The 14,285-nt window shown below is 42.7% G+C and overlaps 1 protein-coding gene across 4 annotated transcripts in view; it reads right to left on the reverse strand.

The window, feature by feature from the left end:
* Positions 1 to 14,285, reverse strand: part of FAM149A (family with sequence similarity 149 member A) — a 32,893-nt gene that overhangs the window by 16,943 nt on the left and 1,665 nt on the right. For 2 of the 4 annotated variants that reach the window (XM_040583884.1, XM_040583874.1), the window contains exon 1: positions 83 to 139. The exons of 1 other annotated variant lie outside the window; for it this stretch is intronic. In XM_040583884.1, the coding sequence (XP_040439818.1) occupies positions 83 to 132 (50 nt within the window). In that variant the 5' untranslated portion in view covers positions 133 to 139. Of the gene's footprint in view, positions 1 to 82; positions 140 to 13,214; positions 13,317 to 14,285 lie in introns of those variants that run through there. One more of the 4 variants, XM_040583914.1, reaches the window with a different exon arrangement.

The following is a 14,285-nucleotide window of genomic DNA, read 5'->3' on the forward strand; positions in this document are numbered from 1 at the left end:
CCGTGCCCGCCCGCAGCCGCGCCAGGGCCCCGGCCGCCCCCCCTCGCCTGGCCGCGGCCCCCGGCCCCGCGCCCACACTCACCCCACGACCAGGAGCCCCCCCGGCGGGCCGGCGCCCCGCGGCCTGCGCATGGGGCCCGCGGCGGCCCCTCGGCCCGGCCCGGCGGCGGGGAGGAGGCCCGGCAGCGCCCGCCCCGCACCGGGTCGCCTCCCCCCGCGGGCGGGCGGCCGGCGGCGGGGACACCCCCGGGGACTCCCCGCCAGAACCAAGCCTCAGGCTGAACGGGAGGGGGGCGCGTCTCCCCCGGCCCCTGCCGCCGAACGCACGGCCCAGCACGGCTCAGGTTAGGGTCCTGCCGCCCACGGACGGTGTCCCCCGCCTTTACAGCGGATAACGTTTTCCTGGATAATTGAGCTCCCGTCCGAACGGGCGGTGCCCGCGCAGGTTCGCGCTAGGCCGCTCATCTCTAGCTCCAGGCCCTAAATCCTGGTGCCTCCGCATCCTTCCGAAAGCCTCTCTCCAGGGAGGGAGTGCCTCTGCTCATAAGCAGGAGGAAAATAAAAGTATTCTTCCTGGGAAAGAAGAAAGGCGGCATTAACGATGCTGAAAATTAAGTCTCAAAAGGTATGCCACAGGACACCTCTCATTACAGCAAAATAGCTGCATTCAAACGATATTTAAAGTGTCATAACCAAACAAAATACTACTCCTTAAGAAAGATGTATGGAAAATGACTACACAGTATTCCTCTGATATTTAAAGAATTCTCACCTAGCTTTAAAAAACAAGAGTTCCAAATTCTCCTGACCCTGTAAAACATTAAGAAATATTTTACTTTTATGTGTGTCACTAACAATTCGCCTTGCCCTTAGCAACTGTTCTTCTATAAAAGCAGGTTTGTCTGAAATCGCACACACACACAGAAAAAAGCAGAGTTCTTTGTCAAGGTAACACATATCCAACAAGCAGCTGCAGATCCAGAAGAGCAAGTCACATCCAGGTTAAAAAAACCCACAGTTTTAACACTAAATCACTGCACATACGTATGTTCGTGGAATGTAACTTTGATGAACGGAATACTGTAAATCTCTGAGAACAACAACCGTGCTTCCAAGGATATTTACAACATGAAGCAAATTATTTCTCTGAAACCTTAGGAGGATTTTCTACATCTTATTTTGGTTTATCTACCCTGAAACCCTGTTTTGAGATGAGGGAACTCAGTGCTGTAGTGCTATGCAAGCTCTAAAGAGATTTTGCTATTGGTCCAAAAGACCTACTCACACCTGTACACAAACACAAAAAGATATTTTTTTTCTTATTTTCCGATTTGCTTGAACAAACTAGAAGGCAGGCAACAACATACTGCCTAACAAAGGGCCAAGACCACGCACCCCTACATGAAGGCCAAGCAGCAAGCTTTGCAGCAGAGACGTACACTGTCAGTCCAGGAACAATGCGTATTTGCAGACATCTCTTGCTCATATATGCAAGCAGCAGAGGATGGCAAACAAAAGCACAGATACAACGTTATCAGTCATTTATTTTTCCAATCCCAGTGTCCAGAGTAACTATTATGGATGTTGCGTAAGTAATTATCCTACAAAATCACTACCCAGGAAGAAGACAGGCATCCACAGTAATTCTCTGTGCCCCAGCTGACTGCTGTTGCCACTTCAGCTTCCTCCCCCTTCAACGTGCCTTACAACTTACACTTCAAAACATTAAAAAATAAAATGCTTTTCTACAACGGCAGAACTCATTTTGTGTTACCTCCAGAATCACAAAACATTGAAGGCAGCACTGGCTGTTACTTCAGCTCAGCAAAGGAGGAGAACACATGAGCACAAATGTGGCAGCGGGATAGCCTTTTCTAGCCAAAAAAGTAGAAAGCAGCACATCCACGGTGTGGACAAATGAAAACAAAAAGAAAACTGAAACTCTGTTATCTTTTCCCTAAACCCCAAAAGCTTACGGGCCAGCCATTTCCAGTAACAGTTTATCAATAAAGGCACATAACATAACAATAAAGCATGTTTAAACTGTTTCTACTGCATGTCATTTATTTCCTTTCTAAGCAACATTCATAGCACAGAGCCAACCCACAAAAATAATTCTCTACTAGACCCAACTCCAGTCTCACTGTTGAGCATGCTGTTTATTTCAGACTGCTCCAAGTCATTACATGTCCTTACAGGAGAGAAAATCAGAGTCTCAAAACAAAACTGTGTCAAAAGAAAGGAAAATATAAGGCTGTTCCTGAGTTTGAATGATGTGAAAAAAAAGGAAGTTTATCTGAAATAGAGCAAAATAAAAAGAGGGAACGAGAAGGCCTGAGCAAATGAAGCAGCCTGTGTCTTCAGTTGACTTTTAAGATCTTTGTTTTGCATTTGTTTATTGCAAAGGGGCGTGGGAGGGTAGATCCTCCTGGGCAGTAAAAGTCTTAAAATTTGATCCATCTTACATTTATGTATTCACTGCAAGAGAAATTTGATCCCCCCCCCCTTCTTCAAGCAACACACAAAATTTGTCTAGTTGATTAGATCAAAAAGGGATAAATACAACAAGCCAGCTATGCACAGAAGTTTCTCAGTTGCATTTAAAGATCAAACTGTACTACAGAATTGTTTATACCAACCACCTCAGAATGGCTGTACAGAGCTAAGAACCCTGTGGCCTATATTAAGAAAAAGAGAAGAAAGCATCAGATACAAGGAAAAGTACAATAAACAAGAAGAGAAAGTGAGTCTGTCTGGACAAAAAGCTTAAATTAAAAAAAAAAAAACAAAACCCACCAAAAACAACCAAAACCACCACAAATGTATTAGAGCTTCAGTTTTCCTTTCCATTTAAAAGTCAGGAAAAGCATATCCCATCACACATGCAGCGCTTGATATGAAGGTGTAACAGCAATTTAGGAGAGAAGTTTCGGGCTTAGGAGAACACACAGGCAAGAGAAAAAAAATAATCTGGAAGGAGAAATGTTTTGAGATTAATTGGGGGTGGGGGTGAGGATATGAAAGAGGAGACCTGACATAAGATGCACAAGCCATTACCTTGCATGGGGTTTTAAAGACAAAGAGCTTGAAGGTAGTGCATGAAGTCAGAGTTCTGAAGGGAGAGAGGATGCATCCTATCATCAGTAGCAGATTATTTTCACACCTGATTAGAAATGTACTTAAAGATGATGAAAATCATAAATGCTAGATAGAAAGGTGTACTCCAAAGCCAGGAAGAAAAAGAAGAGAAGTGCAAATGGAAATAAACAACAGACTTTGAAAGCCCTCACTTTTCCTCTCCAGAAGAGGCTCCAGAAGCCCTGCAGTGTGGCATCCATTGAGCGCTGTGTGAATTCGCCTCATCTCTCACCTCTAAAAAGAAGGGGATGTAAAACATCTCATGTTTTACAAGGTTTTGCCTCACATTTAACAGATTTTGGCCTCGGAACATAGGTTTTAGCCTTGGAAGCTCTTTCCACCGCCTCTTTGTACTTACATGCCTTTTATTTTGGTCACTCCTACCTGTAACTGTTTCTTAAGTAACGCTAGAACAGAAGTAATGTCCTACTAGATCATAGTGAGAGTCCCTTTACTCCAGTATTTTGTGTGACAGCAGCAACAGGACATACTACTAAGGGGAAGCACCTACTACAGATGATAGCCAGATTTATATTCCTCCTTCTCTAGCAGTATCCACCATCATGGGTTAACAGATGTTAAGAAAATACATCACTGCCCAGTCCTTTCAAATTTAGGTCTTCTTTTTCAGGATTTTCTTGAACACCTTACCATGCCTGCTGAGACTACTGATTGTAACAAAATCCAGAAGTTACTGCTTACTCTGTTAAAAAACAAAAACAAAGAAAAAAAAAAAAAAACAGAAAAAAAATCAAGGGAGACATGTATCTTTTCTCCTAAAATGTTCAGACTAATTACAGGTTTTCCATGAATGCCTTCTGAATCTAATGTTGCAGCATCTCATGAGTAACAAGTTCTTGTTCTGGTTGCCCATCACACTGCATCCAGAGTTCTCCAAGCACCACATCTGTACCAGGTGGTCATCCTGAGCCGCTGCCTCTCAAAACTGCCAAGCCTGACTTCACAATCTGTCTTCTGAAGGCAGGTCGCTATTCTCCCCCAACACATCCCAGGTGCCTTTCTTGACATGTGGAACCAGAACCACACACAGCACACAAGATGTAGTAGACTGTGCTGAAATGGTGCTTTCCACTCGTTCCTCATCAGGAACGAGATTTTACTGCTTTTTCTGGATACTGCCGTACACAGAGGCAATCACTGACTGAGCAGTCAGACGCTGGCAAGATCTCATTCTTGAGTCACAGCTGCCAGTTTTGAGGTCAGCATTATTTAAGGTGGGCTCTAATTATTATTCCCCTAAATGCATTATTTTCCTTTATCCACTCTTAACCTCAGTGTAAAGACTGAGACCATGAGTTAGATTTTGTGTAACCTTTTTGCTTTTTGGAGTGCTCGTCACTGCAATCACAAGAAATAGGGATCACCCTTCACACCCTACCACCAAATTATAAAGAAAAGCCCACAATACCAACTGCATCTCTCTAAACCAAGCCCTTTCTTCCTCCCTTCCAATCAAGACAATGATAATTTTATGGATTACTAATTGAGCAAGAGTATATTATTATTATTACTACTATTACTTCCACCACTCTAAATTGAAACTGGAGAGTGTTATAAAAGGAGACCCTTGTCGGGTACAGCCCGCTGATTACTATTGCTTACTGGTTTTCCAGGTGACTAGCGATAAAAGTCCAAACAAGAAGTCTGAGAGCAACCAAGAGGGACCTCAGGGCATTGGGGCAACTGGTTGAGAACTTGTTTGGCTGCACTCAAAATCACCTCTTTTACCCAAGACCTGCTTCTCCTTAGGGTTCAGGTTGTCCCTTGTTACTGCATCTATCTAGAGTGAAGAAAAGTAAGTGAACGCACACGTACAGTGTCCCCCTGCATCTTCAGGGCTACTTCTAAAGAGGTGGAATAAGGGGAAAAAACAGCCATAGTTTTTAATACAATAACAATACATGTACATACAACACAGCCTCTTGGGTAGATATTTTTACTACATACACTTAAGTGGAATGCCTACTATTAGGCATTTTCACATTGACTCCCAAAACAGATGTAAGGCTTTTGCAACCACAACAGGTGTTCAGTTCTGCTCCTACCTTTACAAGACAGAGTAATAAACTGTTCCAATTTTAAAGATAGGCTTATTTCTATATAGCCATTTTATTCTTCTGCAAATTTTGAATGCATTTCAAAATTATAAAGATGCATATCTTTAAGATGGCATGAGCTTTCTAAGTATTTTTTATATATACATATATAAATCTATTTCTAATCCTGAAACACATTGAAAATGTAAACACAAGTATAACATGTGGTTCTAGGAAATATAAACAACTACTAAGAGTAAGATCTGCATGTTAAGTACCTCTTCTATTTACAGAAGTAAATCTGACTTTGTAATATAAATTACAATTTACCATTAAGTACCATCATCTTAATTAACTGCAATAATAAAGAATGCTAATTAGTGTCTTAGAGAAGGTGTTTTATTTCTTTGGTCTGATAGGAGGCATTTACTGCTGCAGGATCAAATGTCTGCGAACAGCCAGGAAGGAAGCAGCACCCTAACAAAACATTTGGAAGTGGTCCATAAGACTCTCCCTGTATATTTTTGTTACTGATGTACATTTGGAAATACAGTTAATATCTTTTTAGAACAGATTTATTACATCAGCATAACACCAAAGAGATCGGAACTTTTTTTTTCCCCCCCATTCTGTTCATTAATCTTTGAAGCAAATCAGACAAAATAAATCATCCAGAACAGGTGTATATACTCTGAACACTTAATTTAAAACAAACCCACCAAAAAGTCTTTGAAATGTTGCATGGCAACAGCTCTACAGTACAGAGTGAAGCCATACAAGTGTGGGGAGACCTTATCTGTATATGCTCATGTATACTAAGTACATTTCTCCTTCCTCTAGGACCACAGGCACCCGGCTTGAGATGTCAAGATGTCACATTGTGTATCTAAAAGCTTCTATAGCCCAACAGACTTGAGGAGCTGGAACTTGTCCTCTACCCTTGCTATAGCATGACATCCGTGCTGTTGGATTTGAAGAAAGGCACTACTGAAACCCAAAGAAACATCTCTTCATTTATCCCACAACCTCAACACCCCCCCCCTTTTTTTTTTTTTTTTTGAGGAAAAAGCTTATAAATTATTTAATGCTTGTTTTGCCTTTCATAAAAACAAATACCCTTTATATTGAAATTTCCAGATTTCCAAAGTTTAAAGATAACTATACCCACACCACATAAAGTAACATGAACTGTCTGTTTACCATACAAACAACTTTCATTTCAAGCAATGAAGTTGTTTAATAGTCTCTGTTTTAATTAGGTTACAAAATTTTTGTAGTGAGGTCAAGACATTGACTTTATAATGTTAAAAAAGATAACCTCCGTGTCTTTACACCATCAAAACTGTACTTTCACTGTAGCTCGCTTGAACTACCAGATAATGTTCAATACTTTATTTCATCTGCTAGGTTGCCGATAACATTCAAAATCGAACATCAGCAAGTGCTCCAACACTCTGCCAAAATACTACATGGCAGAAGCCTCTCCCTACAATTCTATAGCCACAAGCAACAAAAATAAGGATATAATCAAAATGTTGCCAGTATGACAAATGCATCCCTTCCAGTGCTTATCTCAAATAATAGCCAATCTTGCAATAAGTACCCAGAGCAGCATTCCAATGTTTTTCTTTCATATCAGGAAGCACTAAAGAGCATATTTCACGTATTTTAAAACACAAGTGCTCACTATGTAAATATGCTGAACTAGAGGTGTATCAGCCAGAGCAGAGGGATTACACACTGATGATGGACAGTGTTCAGTCAGGCAATCTCCTGCTGCACATCCATGAGAAATCCCTCATGCACTGCCACTTTCTGATTATTAAGATAAGCCACCGAGTCAGTGTGCTAATCCTCTATTACTGGCTGGCTGCAGCCTGTAGGACATGGTGCCACTGCATCACCAAGCAGCTAACCAGCCTTCACCCCACGTCAGCACCTATGAACTGAACAAACACGCGCTGCAACATTTGAGTGTGTCCATACTGTCTATACATAGGTCAACAAAGGCATTTCTTTTTAACACAGGAAGAAAAAAAGTTAGGTATATTATGATGTACACTTTAATTTCAAGTTATAGAAAGATAATAAAGAAGCCACAATTAAATTCAAGGGTTAAACAATTCATTAAAACCTCTGGTGACTGTTGAGCTAAGAATATGCTTGTAGAAAGGTAGTAGGTAGAGAGACAGTAACCAATCCATCCGGAGGAATCAACGTGGCCAAGAGAAAACATATTTTGAAGACCATTAGGAGTATAGCATGCCTAGTCAGGAGAGGGAAAAGTGAGGATATAAAAACTATCTCTCATTCAGAAAATGTCATGAAAGGCAACGAACAGGAGGAACAGGGGAAATAACATGAAAAGGAGAGAAAAAAATGGCAAGAACATGAAAGCCACTAGAAATACATTGTAAAATAGAAAGCAAGACAAAAGGTTTGTGTTCTTTGTGTCATGTTAAGTCACGTAGCATAACAACCCATGATTAACAATCTATAGGGATCTAGATTTTGATGTAGAAAAGTTCCCAATATGTTCTTTGTAAAGAGCTGGAATATGGTCATGCCATTGAAAATTAATTAAAGTAGTCAGTCAGTATGACTTTCAGCAATTGGTCACATTGAATATTTTTAGTGGAACATGTCTTCCTTGGTTACAAACAACATACTTTGTAAATATATGCTGAACTCCAAACACATACTCTCCCAAACCATACACATGGCTTGCTTGTTGTATTCCCCCTCAGCAGCTAGGCATTGCTTGTAACATTCTACTTCTGTACTGCTCAGGTAGTTGGGACACATTTTAGTAAGTGACAAGTACAGGTTATTGTAGCCATGCTGATGATTTAAGGTAGAACTTGTTCAACCTTGACATACGTGATCCCATATTTTTAATTGGCTAAAATTGTGAAACACTTTTGTATGTGCCTTGTTTTATTTGCCAACAGACAGTTATTTGCTGACCATACCACTGAATACTGTGTTTCATTTTGCCTCACTATGAAGATTTCTGCTTGGAAGAAAACACTAGTGATACTCTCAGAGATTGTTAAATTGTCTCACTGCAGTGTAACTCATGCCTTTCTCCAAAGCATACTAATTAGGATTTATCCTAATAGTAGTATTTTATAGAATAAAAGAATTTACCAAAAACATTCCAAACTTTCTGATTGGAGTGTAAAATGTATGTGCATAAAAGCTTTACATGTTAATCCTCACACAGTTGCAGAACTTTCAAGAACTATTTAGAACATGCTTTTGTAAAAAATAAAGAGGTAAAATAAAAAATAAATATTTTTTTTTTTAGCAATTGTTTCCTGTATTGGTTACCTAAGACTTCCCCTTCAGAATAAATTATCCAGTAAAAATAAACTGTGTGCCAACTTGCATACATTACAAAGATGCGTTTTCCAGTGAAGGAGTCAAAGCAGCACAGAAATCCCCACCTCTATTATCCATATGTACATGGATACCCACACCGATGTACACACAAGCACAGGTATACATTCACATCCCTTCAAAAATTTTCCAACCAGATTATGGCAACAGCTAGAGAAAAGCCTGACTCAATCAGTCACAAGTTCAGTGTTTTCTGAGGACAAGAAATTTCTAATTCCTTTAGAACTTGATCAAGCTGACAGGAGTGATCTCACCACTGGAAAGACCATGAACTTCCAAAAAACTACTGCAGGATCCAAGAATCTTCTACCTTATCAGAAATGGGGTGGTGGAACTGATCTGGTGCCAAAACTAAACTAAAAAGTGTAACCCCACGAACAATTGCACACTGAGAGCAACTAAAAAAAAAAAAAAAAAAGGACAAACACACATTGTAGACATTATAAAGTACAATGCATTTCTAGCCCCTCAACTCACAGGACTTTAGAGGAAGAGGAATTCAAAAATCACAGTGAAGTGTAACAACATGGGCCTTGGGCCCTTCTGCTCCTCCTTCCCATGGCTAACCTAGCGATCCTGCTCACCGAGTGCTGGTCCAGAAATAAAATGCCTGGCTGTAAGCATACCACCTTAGTTTCCTAGAAACAACACAGACAAATATTATACATACACAAGAATAAATACATAGCATCTGAAAGCAATAAAAGCAGTCTGAGGAAAATTTGGCTTCTTCGGTTTTAGCTATTTCTTTTTTTTACATTTATTCTTTAGCTGATTAGCTACTTGCTGGAAACTTTGTAAGACTTTACCAAAAACCAAATGTTACACATAATATTGTAATACATTAGGAACTCTTTTTAGTTCCATCTATCTAGAGGACTACTGAGTTCCATAGTATCATGTAAAATTAAAATAGACCTCTAAGCACTTTTATGCTTATTTGCAATGAAAAAAATAGACCATGGTAAACTGCCACATTACTACATTTACTCTTTTAGATAAGTACGACAATGGAAACAAGCAGCTAAGTAACACTGCAATGCTTTATGTAGGTTAGTACACATTACAGCATGAAAGAAATCTATTGCTTTTAGTGGTTAAAAAAGGAGATAAGGAATCTGAGTTTCAATCTTGTGGCTCATCAAGTTACTTATACTCACATTTTCAAAGTTAATCATTTTGAAGACCAAAGTTTGAGCTACTGAGAAATAAAAGGTGACAGGAGTGACATTTTTACATCACAGATAAAGCTACCCTTCTCATAACAAGTTCACAAACACATTTTCCATGTGCTAGAACTATCCTGAAAACAGGGAACAGTGCAATTAATTTCTACAAAATATTGGCCACTCCTAAACAACATATCTTAAGCCTCCTCCAGTTTACTTTTAGATCAGCTAAGGGCTGTTATCTCCTCTAGTTTTTGCAACATGTTAGGACATCAATAATCATGTTTCTTAAAAAAAGAATCTATGTACCTTGGCGTCACCAGCATATTCTGGTAAGTGTAGCATAAATCATCTTAGTATCCTCCCAAGGAATTTCATGATCTTATACAGCAGCATATATTTTTTCAAACAATAATAAAAGTGGATTTTTTTTGTTCTCCATTTGCAGAAAAAGAGATGTATTCATCACCATTCCTTCAATTTGATTAGAAGGATATGAAATCACTATAAATAAACAGAAAATGTAAAATCTTACAAAGTTCTGCTGTAGTTTAGACCTACACAGTATTAGACTAGCTCAGAAAATTCAGAGTACCTGGGAAAAACAGTAAGAAGTGCGTGCCAGATTTTCACTATTTTGTGCTCTCAGTGTATTTTGATTGCTATCAAATTGTCAGCATCTATGAATAAAAATTGCAAGACATAAGATTGATCTTTTTCATTTATTAAGTAATTATATCTAGTTAAATTGCTATTAATGAAAGTACACTCACTGGCCATTGATAATGTCTTCTAAAACATTTTAAACAGCAATAAAACTTGTCACATTTTTTTGTGAAGAGGAGAAACTTTGTTTGGGTAAGCAAAAGCTTCCTATGTGTAACTATCAACAATATCATATTCTGTAACTCACAAATTCAAATCTGAACTCTAGGCAAGGAATACTAAAGGTTTCAATATTTAATTAAGATGCTTCTTCTAAAAGCTTAAGTGGAACCATCTAATTAAAAAATGCTAATGTGGTGGTATAGACTTTCCTTGTCAAAGTGATGTATCTTATTCCTTCTTCTACATCTTTCTGGTCTGGTTTTGTTTTTTTGAAGACAGACAATACCTTATCAGAATAAGCTTGACTGCTATGAATAAAATATTTGAAATGCCACCATGCATACAGAAGTATAACAGGCGATAATTAGAGGATATCAGTTAGAAGTGTTTTAATAGCAAGCCAAAATAAGTGTTTTGCTGCACACAGCCAGTTTTAATGTAATAGGGTTGATTCTGCATCCCAATAGAAGCAATTACTTCATCTTAAGAGTGAATTTCATCCTTTTATTTTTTTTATGATTAAAGTCATCAGCACTTCAAGAGGAACACCAGCTCATACAGCATCATACCTGGCTGTATTTTGGTACTCAAAAAAGAAACGACTAGTGGGGAATTATAGGCAGACAACATTGATTTGGCTCTAGTATTGTTTATATAAAGCATCAAATATCTTCTAAACAGAACTCCATTTATAAACTTCAATAAACTTCAAACCAGATTAACCTACCTGTTCAGAAAGGCTAATATTCTACACAAATGCAGAAAAAGGTTAAGCCTGAAAGAGCTTAGAATCCATTCCGAAACAAAACCAAATGCATTAAATAGGAGCATGGGGAAATAAAAGGAGTACATCAGGGAGAGTCTGTGTTCCTACTTGTATTATTTTCTATTTCCTGAAATAAATTTATAAATATCTAGATAAAAGTATGTATTCACAAATGTATATTGTATTGTCAATCCTTATCCAGGTAAAAAAACAGCCTAAAGCACCTTTACGTGATGCTGACATTGGGACTGGCAGTTACAGTTGAGAAAACATCCTGGAGTTATCATGGGCTCAATACACAGTGACAACCAAATCCACCAACACAACTGGTCCACATCAGGAAGGACACTGAGACAGAAGTGGAAAGCATTCCTTTGCTGCTGTGTAAAACCTTATTCTGTCCACAAACAGAATACCGTGCCCAGTTCTCACCCCTGCGGTTCAAGAAAGACATACTGGAGTAGGAGAAGGGCTACAAACGTGATTAAGGAAATAGCTGCTTTCAGAATGCCGGCTAAAAAGGCCGGGATTCTTGGACAAGGCTAAGAGATCACGTGCTGAAGGTCTACAAAATCATCCAAGAGGTACATCAACTAGAAGATGAAGGAAGTTATTACAGTACTTTGCGACACAAGAACTAGGGATGCTCCTTGAAAACAGTTGATCAAATAAGCATAAAAGAAAAACTTTTTTTTTTTCCAAAACAGAGGAGGCAATGACTTTCAAGACGTTGTTGCTACTAAAGCTTACAGAAGCAAATGCTACCAGCACATTCAAAAACCGATCAGCCACAGACATCAGGCCCATAAACTGATTCCAAAAGGACTAAACAGGTGTCTACCTTGTAACGTGCCTACTGCGAACACTGGGGGATAAGCACAATTTCTCTGCAAGAGACAGGCTTGAGACCCAGTCAGAAAGCCAGAGGACCACCGTTTCAATGTTATGCTACAGAGAAATCAAACTAGGAGAGGTCCCAAAATCCACCTGAAAGTTTAACAGTACTAAAGAGATTTCAGTCCTAAAGAGTTAAATATTTAACTTTCCTAATACATTCCTTCTTACCGACACCTGAAAAGATGTTTTCGGGATTGCCAATAATACCAGACTAGCACAGTTCAGTATACAGAGTCAGCATATTCACGTAGTACATACAGAAACCTTTTTTTTTTTTTTTTTTTACGGTACAAAATACTCCATCGATACAGTAATACAGCTGTTCCGCACTTCAGTAATCTCTCCTGCTTTACATATGCTAAGAAACAATTTTCTGCTTTCTTATACCTTCGCTTTAGCAAAATACCACCAGCGGAATCCTACCGTGCACACACACTTCACAGGCTTCTCTTATCCTCAGCAAAACCTAAACATTTTCAAGATGCAGCTGAAGATCAAACACAGAAGCACGCAAACAAAATCTCAAACCATTACTGATGCTTCAGGGTTTTACCGGGCACTGCCCGAACGTCGGTTCCTATGCTCAGGGGCAGCTTCGGGACAGGCCGACACAACCGGTACCCCCGCGGGCGGTGGGTGCCCCTATGGCCCCCACTCGCTGCGGCGCGCCCCCTGCCCCCGAGCCCGGGGCGTTGCTCCCCTTGGGGACCAGGCGGCTCCCCCCGCCGCCCCAGCACAGCCCGGCTCCGCGCTTCCCCCCGCCGCCCCCGGCACCGCCGCCCCCGCAGGCGCCCTGCCCGCCCTCCGGCGCGCCCCTGGGGGCGGCAGCCCCAGCGCGGGGGTGCTCGGTGCCTCTCAGGGCACCCGTAGGCAGAAGAGGCCCGAGGGGACCCCCAGAGGCCCGGGGGGCGCGCACCCTCCGCCGCCCGCCCCCGGTCTCAGCGGGCGCGCACTCACGGGGGGCGCCGCGGGCCGCGGGCCGCTCCCTCGCCGTCGCTCGCCGCCTCCTCCCCGATGCCGGGCAGGGTGACCGGCGGGGCCCTGGCACCCCCCCGCCCCCCGGGCTCCCTGTCCGCCGCGGCGGGGGCCGGGCGGGGGGGACCGACCGACCGCTCCCCCCGGCCGCGCCGCCCTGCCCGGGGCCGGGGTCCGCGGGCCGGGGGGGCGGCGCGGGGGCGCGGCGGAGCCTGGCGAGGAGCGCGCCCAGGTGCGTCGGCGCCACCTTCATGGCGGCGGGGCGGGAGCCACTGCCCGCCCTGGGCCCGCCGGCGGGAGCGGCCCCGCGGCCGTTGCTAGGCGAGACAAACGGCGCCGCCGGCCCGCGGCGGGCTGCGAGCGCGGGGCAACGACCGGCCGCAGCCCGGGCGCGGAGGACTCGGGACGCCGCGTTCCTCCTTCCGTTAAAACCCCACCTGACGTTAGGGGCAGAAACCGCCCCACCTGCCGGGGTGGCGGCACCGCGCTCCGCGCCCCCCACGCGGCTTTACCGCAATGGCGCCCCGCGGCAACGGCCCGCGCCCCGGGATGCTACCGACAATCCCGGGCAGCCTAGAGAGCCAGAGGGCACCGGGATGAAGGGGACCTCTCTCTCGTGCTAAAACACCAGCAGCAGGGGCCCAAGCCGGGCAGCTGGCGCCAGGGGTGGGGCACAGCCCCCCGCCCCGGCTTTGCAGCACGGGCTTGGCTGCCTGCATGAAGCATCATCACACCAGCAGCAGTTGCGGGACGCAGTAACGAACAGCTGGTATTAACGGACAGGGTGAATGTTGTGGCAGCGCACAATCTGGCAGGTAGCACAGCCCTTGGCAATGTCCAAAAGGACGGCACAGGCTGAGGGATAGCAGCAAGCTGCACAACCAACTTCAAGCTGGCAGCTGCTGGCAGACACCAACCAAGGATACAAAGTACAGAATTTTATCCCTGCCTTGTCTTCCTAGCACGTCAAGTAGTGCAATGAGCTGGCAGAGCAGAGCACACGTGACACTAAGTAGAGGACTGAGATTTGAAATTGGGATATCCTTGGCCTTT

The sequence above is a fragment of the Falco naumanni genome, chromosome 1 (genome assembly GCF_017639655.2).
Source record: "Falco naumanni isolate bFalNau1 chromosome 1, bFalNau1.pat, whole genome shotgun sequence".
Classification (NCBI taxonomy): domain Eukaryota; kingdom Metazoa; phylum Chordata; class Aves; order Falconiformes; family Falconidae; genus Falco; species Falco naumanni.